Raw genomic sequence first — 18,695 nt, 5'->3', positions numbered from 1 at the left:
CTTAGCAATTTTTATGCCAGAAAAAGGAAGGATTTACTTAAAATCACAGCTTTCATGAATGACAATTCCCAGCCCACACCTGGCTTTTGGAATGTTACATTTCTGAAGCCTCAGGTGCATCCCTCAGCTCTTTGCATAAAAGTTATGCAACTTCTGTATATTCATTAAAAATAATAATGAAATAGGTGATTACTGAAGAAGTTGTTTGAAAGGAGAAAAACTACTAAAGCTGTTTTTAGTTTGAAATACAATCTGAAAATATGACTTCTTTCTTTGTACTTGCTAACATGTGATTGCTGCAGTTGTCAGATGACATCTATTCACCTTTCCTATAGCACAAGATGCGGAAATGAGGCTGGATAACTAACCATGCTCCAGGGCACAGACACAGCTCGGCTGCATGCTGCTGTTGGAAGGCCATTCTCCTGTGGTAGCTGATCCCAAGCCCATTTCCAGCTTTGTGCAAAGGACCCACATCTGCAGAGTTATCAGCACTGCTCCATTTCACATTCCCAGTCCAGAAAGTGCCAGACTGAGACCCTGTCTGCTCCCTTGTGAACCCCTTTGATTTTAGCACAGAAGTCCCCAAAATATTTTACAGCACTTCTTGTGATAGCAGCTCAATAACTTTTCAAGTGCAGTAGGCGCACGATTCCACTCTGACAGAAGAGTATCTTATCTGGGTGAAAAGTGCCAGTCAGCACTGCCCATTGTGAATGGAGCACCCAGACACGATTCTTGTTTTCCACAGGCTTTGCGTTGCCTTTGGGTTCGGATTTTGCATCATAGTGATTCCATATATAGTCATTGGTGATCTGTGCTCCCTCGGAGGACAATCTGGGCAATAAAGGAGGAGCCTGCTCTCCTTATGGCGTGTGCGGGGAATGACCACATGGTTCCACCTCCTCCTGCTCTGGCTGCAGCCATTCTGCTTTCAGATGCAGTGGAGGTGGCACATCCACGCCTCCCAACTGTGCTGAGAATAAACACAGTGAAATCTGTTCGATACTTCAGAATGCCTCATCTTTATTAGTAGTCGGCTTGCGGCTTGTGAGCTGTTTTCCCAAGCTTACATTGAGCTCTTCTATATAAAGCAAAATGCAAAGGTCTGAAATTCCTATTCCAGGCTGTGCTGGCTGAGCATTAGGCACTGTGCTGCCGTGCCAGTAGGCTAATGAAGGATTTGTGCTTAATCTTCAGAGAGAAAGAAAGTGATTCTGGGTTTCAGTAATTAAAAACATAGTCCTTTTAACTCACCATCTTCTAGTCTGCTTCTTCATGCAGATGCTTGAAGCTTGGAACAATTCCAGAGGTTGGGAACAGTTTGACAAACAGTAATTTTTAATTGGCTATTTTTAACTTAAAGGGAAAACATTTGTTTTTTTGTGTTTGAAGAATAAAATAAAGTCATTCCAATTCCATCTATTCCATTGTTGTCTCAGCATCTTTGCTGCACCCCACCTCTCCGTGCCAGCCCGTGCTGCCAGGCCTTGTGCACACAGCCCTGGCCTGCAGGGTGCCTGTGCTTCTGTCCTCTGCTCTTCCTGCAGCTGCTGAGCACGCAGGCCTTGGGTCTGGAACCGTCTGCTGGGATATTAGCATTTGTTTCCGGAGAACTGGAGCGAACCAAAGTTAGCCATCGTACGCACGAGGTTAGTTCTGACCCTCAGAGTGTGATCTGAAACCAAATCGTGCAAAAATGAGTATTCTAAAACCAACAGGGGATGGTTCATTGCTCCTGTCTGTGAGCACTGGACTCTGGTTGTTTGTTGTGTCATGCACTGTTTTTCTCGTGCTTTCTGAATTATTTTTCTCACAATGAGGCTGCAGGGTCCATTCACCCACTTCCAACAGCCTGACGAGGCCGGCATTCCAGCGTCTGCTGAAAGCCTGCTAGGGGCGCAGCAGGCTCAGGGCTTTGGCCACTTGCTGCTACATGCCATCTCCATTGCATCTGCTTATGTTTGTATGCTGAGAATTTCTAGGCAACAAACACTCCTCTGGGTTAGGACTGATAGCGCATCTGCTTTGCAAATAATGAGGAGTTCCTTCAAGAGATCCTTTGAAGCAACGTTACCTATTTCTTGAAGGGAGACATGAGTGTGGCCGGGGGTGGAGGTGTGTGAGGTGTGCAGAGCTGCTGAGGAGTGGGGCTGCAGGGCTGCAGGCCGTGTCTGGATGGCTGCGGTGGGTCGGGTGGAGCTGAGGAAGGGAAAGTGGGAGCAGAATGCAGAGCACAGTGCTCAGTGCAGCTGGCGGGGCCTGCATGCAAGTACGCTGCTGGTTTCGGGCAGCACGTGAAGCTTGCTGCATTCTGATCCCTGCTTGCTTGTGTACAACTACAGAGCGAGGCAGGTAATGGGCATTACGCTAATAGGAACACACAGGGATATTGGTTATCAAAGAGAAATGTTGGCATTTTGTAGTAGGTTGAACACAATTTGGCCAGAAGATCTGGTGCTGGGAACCATCTTCATGACGGCAGAGCGTGCTGCGGCGTTACCCTGCCTCCCAGCCGCTGTGGGAGGAGGCTGTCGTACGGAATCAAGCTGATGTAATTAAGCTGAACTGAACGAATGGCTCCTTCTCTCCTGATTACAGATAGTCCTGCAGGGTTTGTCCCCTTTTGCTGCCTCTTGTAAAACTGCAGAGCGGGCAGCGCTCAACTCCATTAATAGTTCTTTTGAACATGATTAATTGGGTTTTTAAGTGGGTCCGTTTCTTCCAAAATTGCTGGGTTAGTTAATTCCACTTGCAGCTGTCCACCTGTGATTCGTTGTTCTCATGGTATCATCTGAATCTCCTCTCTTGTTTGATGCACACTTGTGATTTTTCACATATGGTTTTCGGTAGGAATTTGTTTTACGCTCTCATTTAATTTGCTGCTTGTCCGTGCGGCTGTGCCATCAAATAGCTTTTGTGTGTTACATGTGCAAATAGCCATTGCACGCTGCAGGACTTTTACTGACCTCTGCTTTGTAAGCGATACAGTTACTCAGGAGGACTCTGAGTGGTTCTGCAGATGGACCAGTCTTTGCTGCCTGTCTGGGTACTTTTGTTTGTTTTATTTTTAATCCTGTCCTAAGGTGATATATTTTTCATGGTTTGTCAAACAAGATTATGGATTTGACTGTAAAACCGTGACTCATCTCAGCCTTCGTTTTTCTTATTAAAAATGATCCTGAAGGAAAGCGCAAATGAAAATGTCAGGTCTGACATAAATAATGTAAAACTGACAGCCAGGAGGAGAGACCATCACAGACCCAGAAATCAGTCTTGGAGGGCTGGGTCTGTGGTTGGTGCAAAGTTTTATCATCCGTGGACTTAATTGTATTTAAGTGTTTACATCATCCATGTATCTAGACCAAGATACCTATTTATTTTGAAGGAATATATATCATCATTTTTCATTGTTTATCCAGGAATTAAGCTTTTGAGCTTGCAATCCCTATTCTTAGTTGATGCTGTAAGCATATTTCCTCTCCCTGATGTTATATTTTTGGAAACATTGCTATATCCAGAGTGCAGTTATATTAGTAGTTTTTTTTGCTCCCTGTGTTTTTTCAGTCAGCCACACTTGAAGATTTAATGTCTCAAAAAAAAAAAAAACTATGATGGATGAGCAGTAAAAGTAAATGAATCCTCAGCAGTTCTTTGCCACATGATATATAATGCTGCTGATAAACAGTCTCATCTGTTGCAGATGATAGTGGTGTGGAGGCACAGAATTGTATTGCCAGTTACAGACATCTGATTTCAAGGGCGTGCTCAGATACTAGCCTAGTCATAGGGATGAGGTAGGACTATGTTACAAACACAGCGATCAGAAGCCCCAGAAACTTGGAATTTACTGCTAGTGTCTGATGTAAGATGTACTGGGAAGCTAATGAAAACAAATATTTCATCTACCATCTTTTTTTTTTTTCAGGAGGAGAATCTTATTGGGGAAAACCATTTAAAGATGAATTCAAGCCCAACTTGTCCCATACAGGGCGTGGTATTCTTAGTATGGCCAATTCAGGACCTAACACAAACAAATCACAGTTGTAAGTTGTCGCTTGTACTTTGTATTTTATTGTTTCCCTCCAGACATTGTGCCTTGTGCTGTGAAGAAAATAAATGACATTTTTGGGCTGCCCCTTAAAGTTCAGTCAAGTGAAATATTGTCAGGTGTTGCATGTTGCAGTCAGGGTGGCTGCAGCTGCTGTTACTCAGTCTAAGAGCAGCGTGAACGTGTCGGCTCATGGCATCATCAATTTGCCTTCTCTGTTTTATGATTTGCAGTTTTCATTTTTTCTTATGCAGCCCCATTCTTATTGCTGTGAAATCACCGTACCTCTCTGCTCTATTTAAATTTAGTCCCATACTGAACTTTGAAAGGCTTTAATGAAATGAACCAAACACACCTTAGAAACATTCCTTCTTTTTTTGCTGGCCCGTTTCTAAATAAGAGCACTTCTACACTGCTCTTATGTGGAGAATACAAAATGGTGGAGCACAGAGTCTGGGGAAAGGACTTGGTGTTCAGTGTACCAAACAAAGGGAGGGCTAAAATGAGGGACAAAATGAATGAAGTAAAGAAGGAGAAAGAACAACAAATGAGATTTAAAAACACTGAAGTGGTAATAGCATACTTTAAGTGTGACAGAAGCACAGAGGTTTGCCTGCAGTCTTTGGAAAACGTCCCATGTCACTTTGAGCCAACTACATCTCGTTCTCTAAGAAAAAAGTTGAACCTCTGTTGGGAACCTCAGAGGAAAGTGTGTGTGTGCAGTTCTGCATATTGGGGCTGGGGGGTGGTGGAAGGGAGCCTTACTGTTGGTCTCCACGAGTATGGTTGGGTAAGCCATGCAACAGCGTGGCTAAATTTAACTAAACACAGGTGCTTGTCTCGAGGCCCTTAATAGGCTTACTCACGTGCTTATGCCTGAGCATGTGTGCAGGGTCCAGTTGCTGTGAAGCTTATTTTGGATTTGAATGTTACTGCCAGCACTCAGGTGCTAAATCAGGGAAGAGCAGAGGCTTTAAAAGAATATTAAGAAGGAGAGGCGGGGGATCAAGAAACAAGAGAGACCGCTCATGAATGATGTGCTGTATTGAGTCACATCATCCACAGCTGTAGAGGTGATTGTGTGATTGTGTGTTTCCATAAAATTTGCATATGAAATATTAAGTTCCCATATATACAAAGTCCTTGCAAGACTCTAGCTGCCCATATTTTTAAAGCTTCCTAAGCAGTGTTTAGAGACTTCTGGCACCTGGTGTTAATTCCATTGTCCTTAATTTTATTTTAACTGCAGTGACATTCAAAAGCTTTCTCTGTATATTTACTTCTGCTCGGAATTTTTTTTATTACAATTTCTATTACTGTGGTGCATCTAACTGACCAACTGATGGTCTACATATTGAAGAACCTTTGCACAAAACTAAGTTGTAACATACACCCCGTGTGGGAGTTTGCATTTGCACAGCATCTGAAACCTTTCCTTTGGGCAAGCTATGTTTTAATAGATTGTCTAGCAGATTGCAGCCCCTCCTATATGCAATCATATAACTTCCTGAGGCAGTCGCTTATATGGAAAAGTGCTTTTGGAATGTTTATGTATTTTTAGCTGTCTCTAATGTAGTGTAACGGATGGAGACAGAAAGGAGAGCCAGCACTGCATGCCCAGCCAGCATGGGCCATCATGGTCTGCAGACCATGAAGTGGAAACCTCTGTCTTATACACTTGTAGTCTAAGTCTTCTAACAAAGCATCAAACTTTAGAGAAAGGCTTTGGTAGTATGAATTGGTTTGGATTTGGTATTTCAATTACTGAGTTTATGTTTAAAAATGCCTTTTCGCACAGTTAAAAAATCCAATAAATGAAAACCCCAAGTTTTACAGGTTTTCCTCACTTTTGACACTTTTAAGTGCCATGTTTGTACCTGAAGCGCAAATCTGCTCCATCTAGAGGAGAAATGGGTCACAGACAGGGCAATGCAATGGAAAAGAAATTGCAAACAGTCGATGTTCAGAAAGGTAAAAGTTTACACTGGCAGAAGATTGTTGTGTTAAATGACTGAATTTGCTGGTATAGACTCCCAGTTATGCACAAGAAATATCCTCAGTGAGCAGCAGCCATGTGTCACTGTCCTGCCGGGAACGTTCCAGAGCCTGCCTGGCCAGGGAGGCAGTTGCTCACATTATTTTTGGACACTGTGCAAACCAGTGTGTTTGGAGTACTGTTTGGGAATGTTGGTGAGATATAAAAACTCACAAATCCAAGACAAAACCCACAGAACGGAGGAATTAAGGGATGTTTAGCCAGTGGGGCTCCCAACAAGCGAGATCCCTCTCTCTCTGCAGAGGACTTCCGTACACTTTCTGTTTTTAAGCTGGCTGTTGCTGAGTCTCAGTGAGATAACATGCTAACCCCTCTGTTTTTATTTCCAGCTTTATCACATTCCGCTCTTGTGCTTATTTGGACAAGAAGCATACAGTGTTTGGAAGGTAAGTGGAAGATACCATGAGAAGCAGTGTAACAGATGTATTTCCCAGTGAGTCCAAAATCTAGAGAGAGGAATCTGCTGACTCTTGCAATTGAACTGTAGCAAAATCCTTGCTCACAATTCAGTTCCCTTGGTTGTGATTAGGTGGCCAGCATCAATTCAGTGCCAGTCATCAGACTGTTTTTTTTTCCCTCCTTCCATCACTACATATTGCCTTATTTCCTTTCTGTGGGTAGTTGTCTAGGGAGTCAAGAAAAAATAATCACCTTCATGTAACATTTTCACTCTAATTATTTTATTTCTGACAGTGATCATTGGTATAACATCTGTGTGTGTGTGTGTGTGTATATGTATACATAGACAAATAAGATATTAGTGATGCTAAGATATTAGTGATGCTAATATAGCAAGGGAACTTCATTCTTGAAGAAGCCTTTTCCAGAAATCTTTTCCATTCGAGCCATCACGTGATAAAAGTGCAGGTATATGTGATAGGACATATTACATTCTACAAGGAGATAAGTGTGTTTGCTTGTTCCTTGCTTTCTCTGCTGCAGGTACATGCTACTTAGAGTCACCGCAGCTATTCTAACAAATGCCCTGCTACAGATGGCAGGTTTGCTCTGGTGGTAGTTCTCAAGGATTTTATAGTCTCTTTATAATTAAGTATTGTATTCTTTTCCTGGTTTTACCTTTGTGAAAGGCAGCAACTGAAAGTCAGAGCATGTACAGTTTGCTTCGGTTGGATTACACAATAGTGCTCTATAGTAAAAGTTGACTCCATCTTCTCTGCCAGGAGTTTTTTAGCCAGAAGCTGGCTTCATTTTAAACAATTATGTTAGTGCCATTAGTTCTGATACGGACTCTGCAGAAATTGCACCCTTTGGAATATATTCTTTTTCCTTTCTCAAGTCTGTCCTAGACAAGCTTTCCTTTGGTGAAAGCTGATAAATAAAGCAAATTCTAATTCTGAAAGTGGATTATTGGTAGAGTTGTGTTACCTATGTCTTAAAATTGGCACACGTATATGCATACAATATGAGTCCTCCTTGCAGAAATCCCCTTCAATCTGATATGATAATGCTGTTAACCTGAGCTCACCACTTCCCCAGGTCTGTGTGGGTTAGTAGAACTCTGCTGACAACGTGGCTGTTGCTCGGTCTGGGATGCAGCCTGAGCATCCCGTGTGCCCTTCGTGTCTCAGGCAGTGTCTCCTCTGCATGCTCTGGTTTTACCATCATTTGAGAGTGCTGCAGATATTCTCAGCTGAAATACAAATGAAACATCTTTGCATTGATGTTGATTTAGAATCATTTCTCTGCCCGCTTAAGAAAAGAGTGGCACTTCCATCTGAACACAGGGTGGGTGAATTTTACTCTGGATTCTCTTTCATCTAAAAAATGATTAATTTGAAGAATGACAAAGGTAAGGATGCCACGTTAGATGCATTCCCATATCCTCTTATTTACCTACAGATTGAACACCTGAACAATTGAATTAGCAAACAAATGTATGCAGCTCTTGAGGTCTATATTCTGTCATCAAATTCCTTCAGCTGTTTTTACCTTCGTTTGTTGTTTGAAAAACCATCAAAGCCAGAAGACTGAAGAGATTGTATCTGTAGTGGAACTTGCTATTTTAGATCCTGGGCGTTTCCAGGATTTGGTGACTGTATCTGATCTTAGACTGTAGAGTACAATAGTATCTGGAAAGCATATCTAGGAATGATATGTAGGGTTAAGAATAGAAAGAATCCATGAAATCAGAAGTCTTTGTTTCCATGAATGCTACGTTGGACCGTCTCAACTGGTTGTTTACTGGTGCGTTGTGACTTTCACATAGACTTGAGGATTACTTATTTCAGTTAATGTAAAACCTAAATACCCAGAACTCAGGTGTCACCTCAACCATTTCTGTACATCTTTGGTTCATGTTAATAAGTGTCACATACAAATCTCTGAGAGCAGAATTTGACATGTTTGTAATTTGTGTAGAACTTTCCAGCAGGAATTTCATACTTTTTTTTTTTTTTTCCTATGTGGGATGGAGCATTGACACGTTCTTTCTCTTGAGAGCTGCCTTTTGTTCATGCCCCCACTGGTTTGAAGCACGGTGTTTGCACAGCAGCAGCTGTTAGGAGTTGGATGTTTGGCTGTTCAGGGTGTTTCTCAAACATGCCAGCTGCAGGCAGCCAGGTTCTGTAAGTAGTGCCGTGGTTCTGCAGGCATGGCCTGGCCTCACGCACAGGGGTTGTTCAGTTTTGGGAGGAGGCTGGAGCTGGAGGACATGGGGAGCATCTTGTCATACGAGTGCTGCCTACCGTGGCACCAATGAGGGCGGTTGTTACTGAAACTGAAGGAGATCATTTGGCGTAGATGAGGAGTAAAACCAAATGCTGAGTAAGAGAAGGAAGCCTTCCCTAGGAGGTGTGCTGCAGGCTGCGTGGACTTCCTGCTCCAGCAGAGCTGCCTCAATTAACTTAGTAATTATCACTTCTAGTAATTACCATTTCTCCCACTTTAGAGAATGCTGTAATTAACTTGAAATCTAACTGGTGGCTTTTGTTGTTTTCTAGCTGGATAGTAAGAGGTTTAGGAACTCAGATAATGTAGAGCAACTGTCTTGAGTTTGCTCTTGTGTGTCATCCAGAGAAAGGACGGTAAGTATTTCCAGGTGATTGCTGCAAAGGGAAGGTCCTCTTTGCTGCACTTCTGTGCTGCTGTGTGAGGGAGCTCCCCAGCCCGTGCTGCAGTCAGGAGTTCAACCTGCATGAGCTGCATGCACTACTGCTGGAACATCAGCATAGACTTGCATTCCTGTCTGACGTGCCTTATAAATCTAGATGTGAGCACATCATATCTGTGTTATTTTTATTTTCTGTTACTCCAGTGGCTCATAATTCGCATGGATCAGACACCAAGTTCATCTGACCTTTGTAAGTAGGAATAGAAACATGATCTGTGCCAGACAGCTGGCTGTGTGAGTAGATAAAGGAGTGCACGCAGGTGCAGGGATGTTACTGCACAACCCCTTCAGCTTACCTTTCACCAACAGTTCACACTTTCTTTTGAACCAAGGACGAAGAATGCCCTGAAGAAAATGAAGTGCCTCGTGGTAACCTGGGGAGCCCATTCCAAAACCAAAGGGAAAGTCCATGTTTGGAATGATAGTGAAAAGTGACTGAACTGTTGTGATCAGCAGGAGGGGAGAAATGCTTGGTGTCCAAATTGTGCATGAAGCGAAGGACAAGTGGGGCAGTGAGAGCAGGCTGCAGGTATGCAGTGAGATTAAAAGAAGGCCAAAAGAGGGAGCAAAGGAGGAAGTGTCGCCTGTCAGTCAGCTCAGCCTTCCTTTCCTCCTTCCGTTGTCAGATGCTTTTGTGGCAGAAAGTTTACTCCCCTTGGATAAGCATCACTGCAGTTAATATCCCCTAACCTGCTTAGTACTCTTGTCCTCGAAAGCGATAACCAAGTAAAGCTGCTACAGTGCACTGAGGTACCAGGAATGATCCGGTGGTGCAGTGTTTGTTTCTGTGTGTAATGTTCCCTGTGTGCTATGGATCAGTGCACCCTGCAGCCGCTGAGCTGGGAAGCACCAGGTTCATCTGCTGAGTTTGGTTTCCAAATGCTTTTCTCCAGGTTGCTTTACTGTTTTGTTGCTTTCCATTATTGTGTCCCACTTCCCATCATAAGCCCTTAGGAGAGATTGAGGTATTTTGACTACACCCTTGTGGCAGGTTGGAATTGCTCACTCCGTTTTGGGTTGGGTGTATACATAGAAAACATTTTGTCCTGAGAGTGTGTGCTTGTGCCTGTATATATTGTTCTCTGTGTATATAAATGCATGTACTCTTTTGTTTTAATATAAAAATAAGCTTGAGTACAGAATGTATTTACAAAACAAAGTTTCTTTCTGGTTTCTGTTCCTAGTTTAAAGGTTTGGTGTTTTATTTTTTTGAGAAAGCCCAGACGTTGTTCTCGTTTTGTCCTCTGGTCAGGAAACCCCATGGTCCTGGAGCACTGCCACCCCAGCACTGCATAAGGCACAGTTCCTGTGCCTTAAAGAGTTTGAGAACTAGCAAGTCCATGTGTGAATGGCCGTGGGGCTGCTCGGGAGCTGCAGTGCTCTGTAGGAACAACGCTGGTGTAGCTGTGAGAGTTCCTTGGCATACTGCAAATGAATGGAGCTTTCTCCACACGTTTCTCTTGCACTTCATGCAGAGGTTTTGGCAGTGACTGCCAGACAGTTACTGGTTTGCATAGTAAAACAGCCATAACGTGAAGTGGGATTTTAAATAACATCTCTAAATTTGAGATGCAAAGATTCCCAGTGCTAGCTTAGCTTAGTGTTCAGTAAAACAGTGTTGCACAGATACGGCCATATTTTTCATTACTTCTTTAACAGAATGAATGTAAATGCACCTACCTTATCCCCCGCATGTGAATGCAATGCAGCATTTGTCAAGCTCCTCTAAAAGCGCAGCGAGCTGTCGCAGGGACACTGAGCTAAATGTACTGCTGAGATCATCAGTTCTCTGTTCAGCATCTGCTGGAGACAGACAGCAAACCTCGGTCTCACTGCTTGTTCTCATGTAGATGGTGTCTTGAAGGTGTCACCTTTTCCATTGTGGGCTGTCATCTGAACTGCTGTTTAAACCTCACAGAAACTTGCACGGTCTGTTTAGGACAAAGCATGCATGGCAGCTTGTCTGAGGAGCAGAGCCACAAACAGTGCAGCAGGGGAAGCTCAGCCCCACACAGTGCAGCAGGGAAAGTCGTTTCTGCCCTTCTGCCTCCCGTGTGCCGACCCGCCGGCTGGCAGCGGTGCTCTCAGTGCTCCGTGAGTGCTGCGTACAGCCTGAGCCCACGGCCCTTACCTTCTGTCTTAATGAAAGTTGTCTGCAGGCTCTTCATGCTGAGACTCACAGTTACTCATGCTGCAGGTTTTATCTCTTCGAAGCTAGTGGGTTATTTGAGTACTGCTAAGTAGTTGCTCTCATGTTCGAAGGTTTTGTAGTGCTTTAATGTACTGATCTGATGGTCTTTCCTACATGTAACTTGTGTAGGCCTTTTTTTTTTGGCCACGTCCTTTCTTCTTAAGCCCAGGGCATGTGTTGTGGGGCTGGCAGAGAACCCCCAGAAGTGCCTCGGTGTGCTGGTTTGGCTGTTGGCTGTGGGGTGATGGCTGCGGTGGTGCCGGTGCGCTCCCTGAGACACACTGCGTTCTGCCGCTCTGATTTCAGCAATGCAGCGTGAGGTCTGACTGTAACAACTTGTTTTATTTTGAGAGCCAACGTGTGTGTCAGCGTTCCTCTTGATAAATCAAAGAAAGTTCTGCAGAACTGTTTGCATCTAGCCACACGTTTCCTGACGGATCCGTAGCCCAGTTTTCGGTGGATGTGCGCTGTGATCAGATCTCGTCCTTTCTGGAAGCACCTCAGCTGGCTTGATCCTTGGCGTGGGTTCCCTGACCAAAACTAACCTGGGAATTATTTCCAGTTCTTCTGGTCAGGGCTGTCTTCTCTCAGCTCCTGGCTTGTATTCAAATTAATTTCTATGAGCAGTTTTATCACAGCATGGAAAGACACAAAGCAATATTGAGAGCTCACTGTGCTGACGCTGCAACATGCACGGATGTACTTCCTGTGGAAAGGGTTAGAGGCAGGAGTGCAAAAGAAAACAGTTCTTTCCCAGTTTGGGGAAAAGAAGCTGAAGGAGGAAAGAGAACGACCTGCTGTGCAGCCCCACAGCTGAGCAAGGTGAGAACAACGTTGTGCCACCGCTTGTGAATGAGGAGCACCCTTGCTAGAAGTGAAACATGAAATGAAGGGAAGCTGCTGTCTGGAACCAGGACTGACTTTTCTTTGCGTGGGTTGGCATAAAAGGACCAACCTGTCACTGGAGGTACCGACACCAGAGCACCAAATGCCAGCATGTTTAGCTGGCTGCTGGTGCTGCAGACGAAGGGAAGTGCTGGCAGCTGCCTCCCTGCAGGACACATCCACAGCTGTGAGTGCAGTTGATTTGGTGTCTAAACTTTGCAACGTCATACAGATTGTTTTATTTCAATGCAATCTTTACTGCTAACTGGAAAAGTGATAGAAGGCAGTAAAACAACAAAGGTCCTATGAAAAGTGCTAACTAGCAATTTCTGGTGGATTATTGTTGATAGCTGAACAGTGGACCACCAACCCATCCTAAGGATAATATCCTTGTCTTCTCTCCTAACACTTTTTAATCATGTCAAGCAGGTGGTACCTCGTTCTTTCACTGCTGACCTGTGAATGCCACATCCATCTCTGATGTAAAATGTACAAGTGACAAAGAATTCCCAGTAATGTTTAATTAGCACGGCGAGGGAAGATTGGTGAGCGTTGCCAAAATGCATTGGGGGTAATATTGTGGAAAGTCTAGCTATGGGCTAAGGGATTACTCGATTGAATTGCTAGTGCACAGCTGATCTGACTATTTTAAATTATCAGAACCTAATTAAATGGAGACACACAGGCAGATAATGAATGGAGCTGTTGGCTAGAAAATCCTCCAATATTAAATCAGAAGTTTCCTTTAGGGGCAATTAAAATACAGTGAATGTATCTTAGGCTGTGTGTTAATCATTGGTATTAAAAGTGGATCTGATATTGGCCCGAGGAGGGTTTTGAAATTGAGTTTTTGTTACGAAGTTGCTGGAGCCGATGCAGGGCTGTCAGACCCCCTCTGCTCTCAGAAAGTTCCCCCATGCGATATCTCCAGCTGCAAATGAATGCATCTGTTCCAGCCTGCATGCGTGTTTTTTTAATTGCTCTTAGAAGTCACGACCTGATTACAGAATATTGACACACCCTTGGGGAATGGGCAGAAGTTTGGAACGCTCAAACAACAACAGAGTGATTGCAGCGACCGCCTCTGTTCAGGCAGGTGCTTAGCAGCAGCCTCTGGAACTCAGCAGTGCTTTCTGCAGCTGGGTCTTTATGTTGGGCATCTTTAGTGCCCGTGTTACCCAGGTGGTGCAGTGAGGTGCAGCTCCCTGTGCAGCAGGCCCTGCCCTCCCACTGCAGCTCCTGAGCTCCTCTGGCTCCGGGAGCAGCGCTGTTCAGAATTAGGGCTGCTCCTCGTTGTCCCACAGACGTTCGCATGGGCTGTGGCTTTGGCTCCTGGCCATGTGGCCTGGCTGTGTTAATGCAGATGTTGTCCAGCTACAGCCTGCATTTGTAAAGGCTCAGATCCCCTGGCATCAGCGGGCTTTATTTACTGCTGTTCTAAGTATAGCCATTTTCACATTTGATTGGGAACAGCGATATGGATAAAACCAATAAATGTCTTGGGACCAAGAGCTGATCCCTGCAGGACTCTTGGAAACAAACTGACTCAGTAGTTCCTATTTGAAGGTAGATTTTCACACCTGTCAGCCGGATTTTTGATTTAACGCGTGCCGTGTTTGCATCGTTCTGGTTCCTCCATCAAAATATCAGCACCTTCCAGAAGTCTGTTCCACTGACGCTGTTATCCCTATTAACCACATCTGGTGGCTCAGAGATAGAAGGTTGTCTGGCAGACTGTTTTCCACAAAACCTTGTTGATTGCAGTTACTTATTTCCTTTCTTTCTTAATCATGTCCTGTCTCCACTATTCCATTATTTTGCTGGGATAGATGCCAGGAAGACAGGCTTATAATTACCTGGATCACCCCATTTATCCTTTCTAAATATCCTTTTCTGGAATTTTCCCATTGTTCCATGCTTCTTTTTTGGGTGAGGAGGGGTAGGAAAAAAACAACTGTCCATAAGTCTTCAGCCTTTTTTTAATGTTTCAAAGCAAATATTTGGATACGTTGTCTTGAGAAATGAGCAGCCAAGGATCCTCTTAAATACAACCTACGATGAGGGGTGTCCACGATGTGATGCTCTGCTGCTTTCCCAAAGCCTCCCCCAGGTTCATTGCTGCAAGCAAAAAATGGGAAGTTAATGGAAACATTTGCTTTCTTGACCCAGTCTGATTTAGTTTTCAAAACTCATTGTAGCAACAAATGAGATACAAATTTATGGATGTAACGCTAGCAAATGAACCTGTTTTGCATTGGATTTGTTTTTTCTTGCACAGGCAGCTGTCCACAGTTGCTCCTTCTCCATCTGGCTGGTTTCTGTGCACTAAAAGGCTGCCACATTTAGGGAGATATGTCTTTGCATTCTCTCTGAATATTTGTCTTTTCCTTATTGTGTTTAAACTTAAACTCAAATCCCAGATTTGAGGGGAAAAAAATCTTACCTTCCACCCTGAATGACGTTATCATAAGTCTTCCAACTACAGTTGCTGATTGCCCTTCTCCTAAACACAGTTGGTATAAAAGTCTGGTAGAGTGGGTGGGCAGTGACGATACTGGATGTGAGAGTGTGGGAATATTTCAGTGATGTTGTGACAGCTGGAAGTTGTCTTTCTCTCTTAGAGTGGTCGGTGGCTTTGAGACTCTGACTGCTATGGAGAACGTGGAAAGTGACCCGAAGACAGACCGTCCCAAGGTAGGCAGGAAGTGACAGGAGCTGTGCGGGGATAGCGAGCACCTCTGGCCCTGCATGGCGTGGTCACCCTGCTGCTGCTGCTTCCCCGAAGCAGAACCTGGGGCAGACGTTGCAGTTCAGCCAGAGAGTCAATGTTCTCCTCTTCTGCTCACAGGAGGAAATACGAATCCAGGCAACAACCGTTTTTGTTGACCCGTATGAGGAGGCAGATGCACAGGTGAGGATGGCGTTCTCTCGTCTGATAGGCCGGAGAACTTTGAAGCTCAGTGACTTCAGTTTTTGCCCCAGTTGATCCCTAGTGGAGACCATATGCTTCTCCCGTGCCTCTTCTTTACACCTCCCCCTGCATGTGGAAGCCCCTGGCCCACACAGGCACGAGGTAAGGTGGAACGGCTGCTCCTTACATTGCACTGTGCACAGAGAGCACAGCTGCTGTTTCAGCTGAGAGGTCTTGGGAGCTCAGTCTGGCACGGCTCCCCCCCTCACCCTTAGCAATAGCTTCCTTTCCAAATGCCCACTATGGGTCGAGGTGACAAAGAGAAGTTTTGTTGCAATGGCTGCAGACAGCAGGAACAGTTGGTTCCTAAAGCCAACCCTGTTATTACAGCAGTGCTGATTGCTGTCTTAGAGTGCTGTAGAGTTTCAAAGAACTATAGTCATGGTCTCCTTTCTCTGGACGAGCTGTTGTAACAGATTGCTCTCTGCTTCCCACAGGTTGCTGCAGAAAGAGAGAAGGTTCAGCTGGAAGAAGAAGCAGCCAAAACAAAAGCTGAAGTGGTCCCACTGAAGAAAGATGTCCAGACTCCTAAAACTTACCGTCAGGGGATTGGAAAATACATTAACATGGCTGCAGCGTAAGTTCCCTGCCCAGCTGATCTCTGTTCAGTTTTAGTTGCCTTTCCTGCTGGATGCTGACCCTGTCCATTGCTGTTTTCTCAGCACTACCTGCTAGAGCTCTGGAACAGGCCAGATGTTTGCTTAGTGCCAGCAAGCTTTGCAAAGACTGTCATGCAGGAGTTGGAGATCCCTCTAGTTCTGTTATTTTTCAAAATTGAAAGTTATGTGAGCTTTTTTTTTTTTTCAGCACTTGAACATGGCTGAGTCGGTCCTCAGCAGTGTGTGCAGACTTCACAATTGTAGATATGTGTCCACAATGCAGAAGTCCTTAAGCAGGAATTGTACAGTCACTTCCTCCTCCATCTTTTATTCTGATCTCTTCCCCTTCTCCAGCTATTTCTTAAGGCCACTGTCCCATGGATATCTTTTCCTTTAGCAGCTTTTCTTGAGCACAAAGAAGCTGCCTTAAACCTGCATCAGTCTTCTGATCTGATTCCCTGTGCAGCCAACAGGTTCCCAGGCTTGCTCTGCGAGCTTCAGGGTACCTGGCAGGTTGTACAGGTTTGTCCCAAAGCACCCTCTCCCAGGTACCCTCTGTACACTCACTGGAGTTGACAGCATCTCCTGCTTACCTAAAGACAGCACAGAATGCTGCCTCAGCTGCAGCCTAGCATCAGCTTTGGATAAATTACAATGAATGCCTTCCGCTTGATTTTTAGCAGACTTCTGTAACAGCATTTGCAAAAATACTATTGTCTGCCTGCTGCATAAAGGCAAACATGTATTTGTGTGTACACAGATTTGGACAGCAACTTAGTCAGCTTCTTTGTGCCTGTGTGACTTACAGGCATTTGCATAACTGTAAGAACGAAAATATGGCAGTCCATGTAGGTCAGCTCCATGTGCATCTCAGTAAAACATTTCGGTTACAAAATATTGCTTGGACCTTAAAATATTATGTTCAGCATAAAACTGTCATTCACTGTTACCAGCTGTACAGAAGGGACGTTTCTTTCCTGGTCCTTCACTCATTGCAGCCTGCCTTCAGGAGGGCACAGCAGCTCTTTGGCTCAAGCTTCTCCCTGCTGGCTGCTGCTATCTGACAATTAAACCACAGAACGTGACCTGGCCATGTAGAATTTCCATGGGGCTATAAGCTCTGCTGAAGGTGAGCTGGGAATAGCAGTGGTGAGTGCAGCATGCCATGCACAAGGAACAGACTCAGCCAGCTGCTTTACACCCCGTTTCCCATAAATCCTTCTGCTACCACAAGCGTGGGTAAGAAGTGGGGGGAGCTCTTATGGCTCAAACTTTCAGTGCTAAAAAAGTGCCCCTGTTAAATCTTCTGCTCTGACCTGGAGAACTTGCTAGGCTTTGAACACATTCCTGGAAGTGTTCAAAGCCTGACACGAGCCTTCCCTGCAGACAGCCAGAAGCCCCAGCCCTGCTGTGCCAGCCCAAGGCGCACACTCCTCTCTGATTCATAGCTGGCTCCAGTGTAGCTGTTGCAGGGAGAGGCAAGGCAGCCAGCTGCCCTGCTCCCACCAAGCAGTAAATAGTCCCTAAGAGGTGTTTTCATTTTGGCTTCAGGAAGCGCAGCATGGAAGATGACGGGCCCTCAACAAGCACAGCTGCAAAGAAAGAGAAAAAGAGCGCAGGCTTTGGGGACTTCAGCTCCTGGTAGCAGTGTGCAGAGCCCAGCACTGGAGCAGCACAGCAAAAAAGAAGAGGAGGCCTCCCACATGTCCCTGAAGAGCCCAAAAGACAATCTGTCCTGGGGAGAGGGAAGGCACCAGCATTCACCGTGGAAGAAAACTGTTGCTTTGTTAAGGCTGGTTAATGTGGCTTTGTTTTCTAGAGATCTGCATTTCTCCAGCTGCATCTTTCTCGAAGGCCTTTTTGTTGTTCTTCAGCTGAGCAGGGAGCGGGCAGCACAGCTCTGCTGGGGATTAGCTGGAGCCTTTCTCTGCATAGCCAGCAGCAGCTCAGGCAGAGCCCAGCCTTGCAGTATGCTGCCTCAATAACAGCTACACTGTGAAAGAGCTTCATTTACAGGTAATCATTTCCAGGCAAGTTGGGTCTGCCAGATGGATTGGTGTTCTGGGGAAGTGCCCGAGCTGCTGGAAGGCTCTGCAGAGGGAAGAGGGCTGCAGCCTGTCCTGCCTCTCCTTTCCAGCTGCCTTTTGCTTGTTCTCAATAAGGATTAATTCCATCTTTTCCTCTTGCCTCCTGGCTGGACTGACTGCTGTCAGTCTCCACAGGCCCTTGCTCGCTCTGAAATGAGCTGTGTTGCACCCATGTGATCTCTAGCAGCCTGGAAAGCAGTAAGGCTGAGCAGTGAGCAGTGTGCCTGCTGCAGCAGCGCTGCGCGTTCCTCTGGCAGCTGGCCTCGTTGGAGCCCCTGGGCAGCTGGGAGGCCGGGCTGGTCCAGAACTGACAGCCTGGAGCATTTGAGTGGGAACAGAAACAGCATCACAGCATTTTTTCAGCCATCCCTTTGGGCTGCTCCTTGCATAGGCATCTCAAATATTTCCTTACATAGCCACACTGTTAGGATGCTTACAAAAGGCCTTACTGAGTGCAGAAATGCCAGCCTGGGAAATGTAACCTGTGTTACTGTCACTTACAGGTGGTGCAGTAGATCCTGAACGTGACTTCTCAGTTCACCTCGAGTGTTTTCAGAGCACAGCAGTGCCCTCCCTGCCTGGCTGAGGAGGTGGTTTTGTAGTCATCTTTGTAACCAATACATTGATATCAGTGGTTTAAAAGATTAAAGTCTCCATTTATAGGAAATCGCTGTAAAAAATTTTTGGTAGCAAGTTTTGCAATTAAATGCTTTTATTTTCCTTTG

General features: G+C 45.1%; 1 protein-coding gene across 1 annotated transcript in view; it reads left to right on the top strand.

Moving 5' to 3' along the window:
* Positions 1 to 18,695, top strand: part of PPIL2 (peptidylprolyl isomerase like 2) — a 58,144-nt gene extending 39,449 nt beyond the window's left edge. The window contains exons 15-20 of the mRNA XM_010719965.4: positions 3,929 to 4,046; positions 6,437 to 6,493; positions 14,935 to 15,007; positions 15,162 to 15,224; positions 15,722 to 15,861; positions 17,435 to 18,695. Of these exons, the coding sequence (XP_010718267.1) occupies positions 3,929 to 4,046; positions 6,437 to 6,493; positions 14,935 to 15,007; positions 15,162 to 15,224; positions 15,722 to 15,861; positions 17,435 to 17,528 (545 nt within the window). The 3' untranslated portion in view covers positions 17,529 to 18,695. The remainder of the gene's footprint in view (positions 1 to 3,928; positions 4,047 to 6,436; positions 6,494 to 14,934; positions 15,008 to 15,161; positions 15,225 to 15,721; positions 15,862 to 17,434) is intronic.

This window comes from Meleagris gallopavo, chromosome 17 (genome assembly GCF_905368555.1).
Source record: "Meleagris gallopavo chromosome 17, MGAL_WU_HG_1.1, whole genome shotgun sequence".
Lineage (NCBI taxonomy): Eukaryota > Metazoa > Chordata > Aves > Galliformes > Phasianidae > Meleagris > Meleagris gallopavo.
Note: the sequence above shows the minus strand (reverse complement) of the source record. Positions and strands in the feature narration are given on the sequence as shown.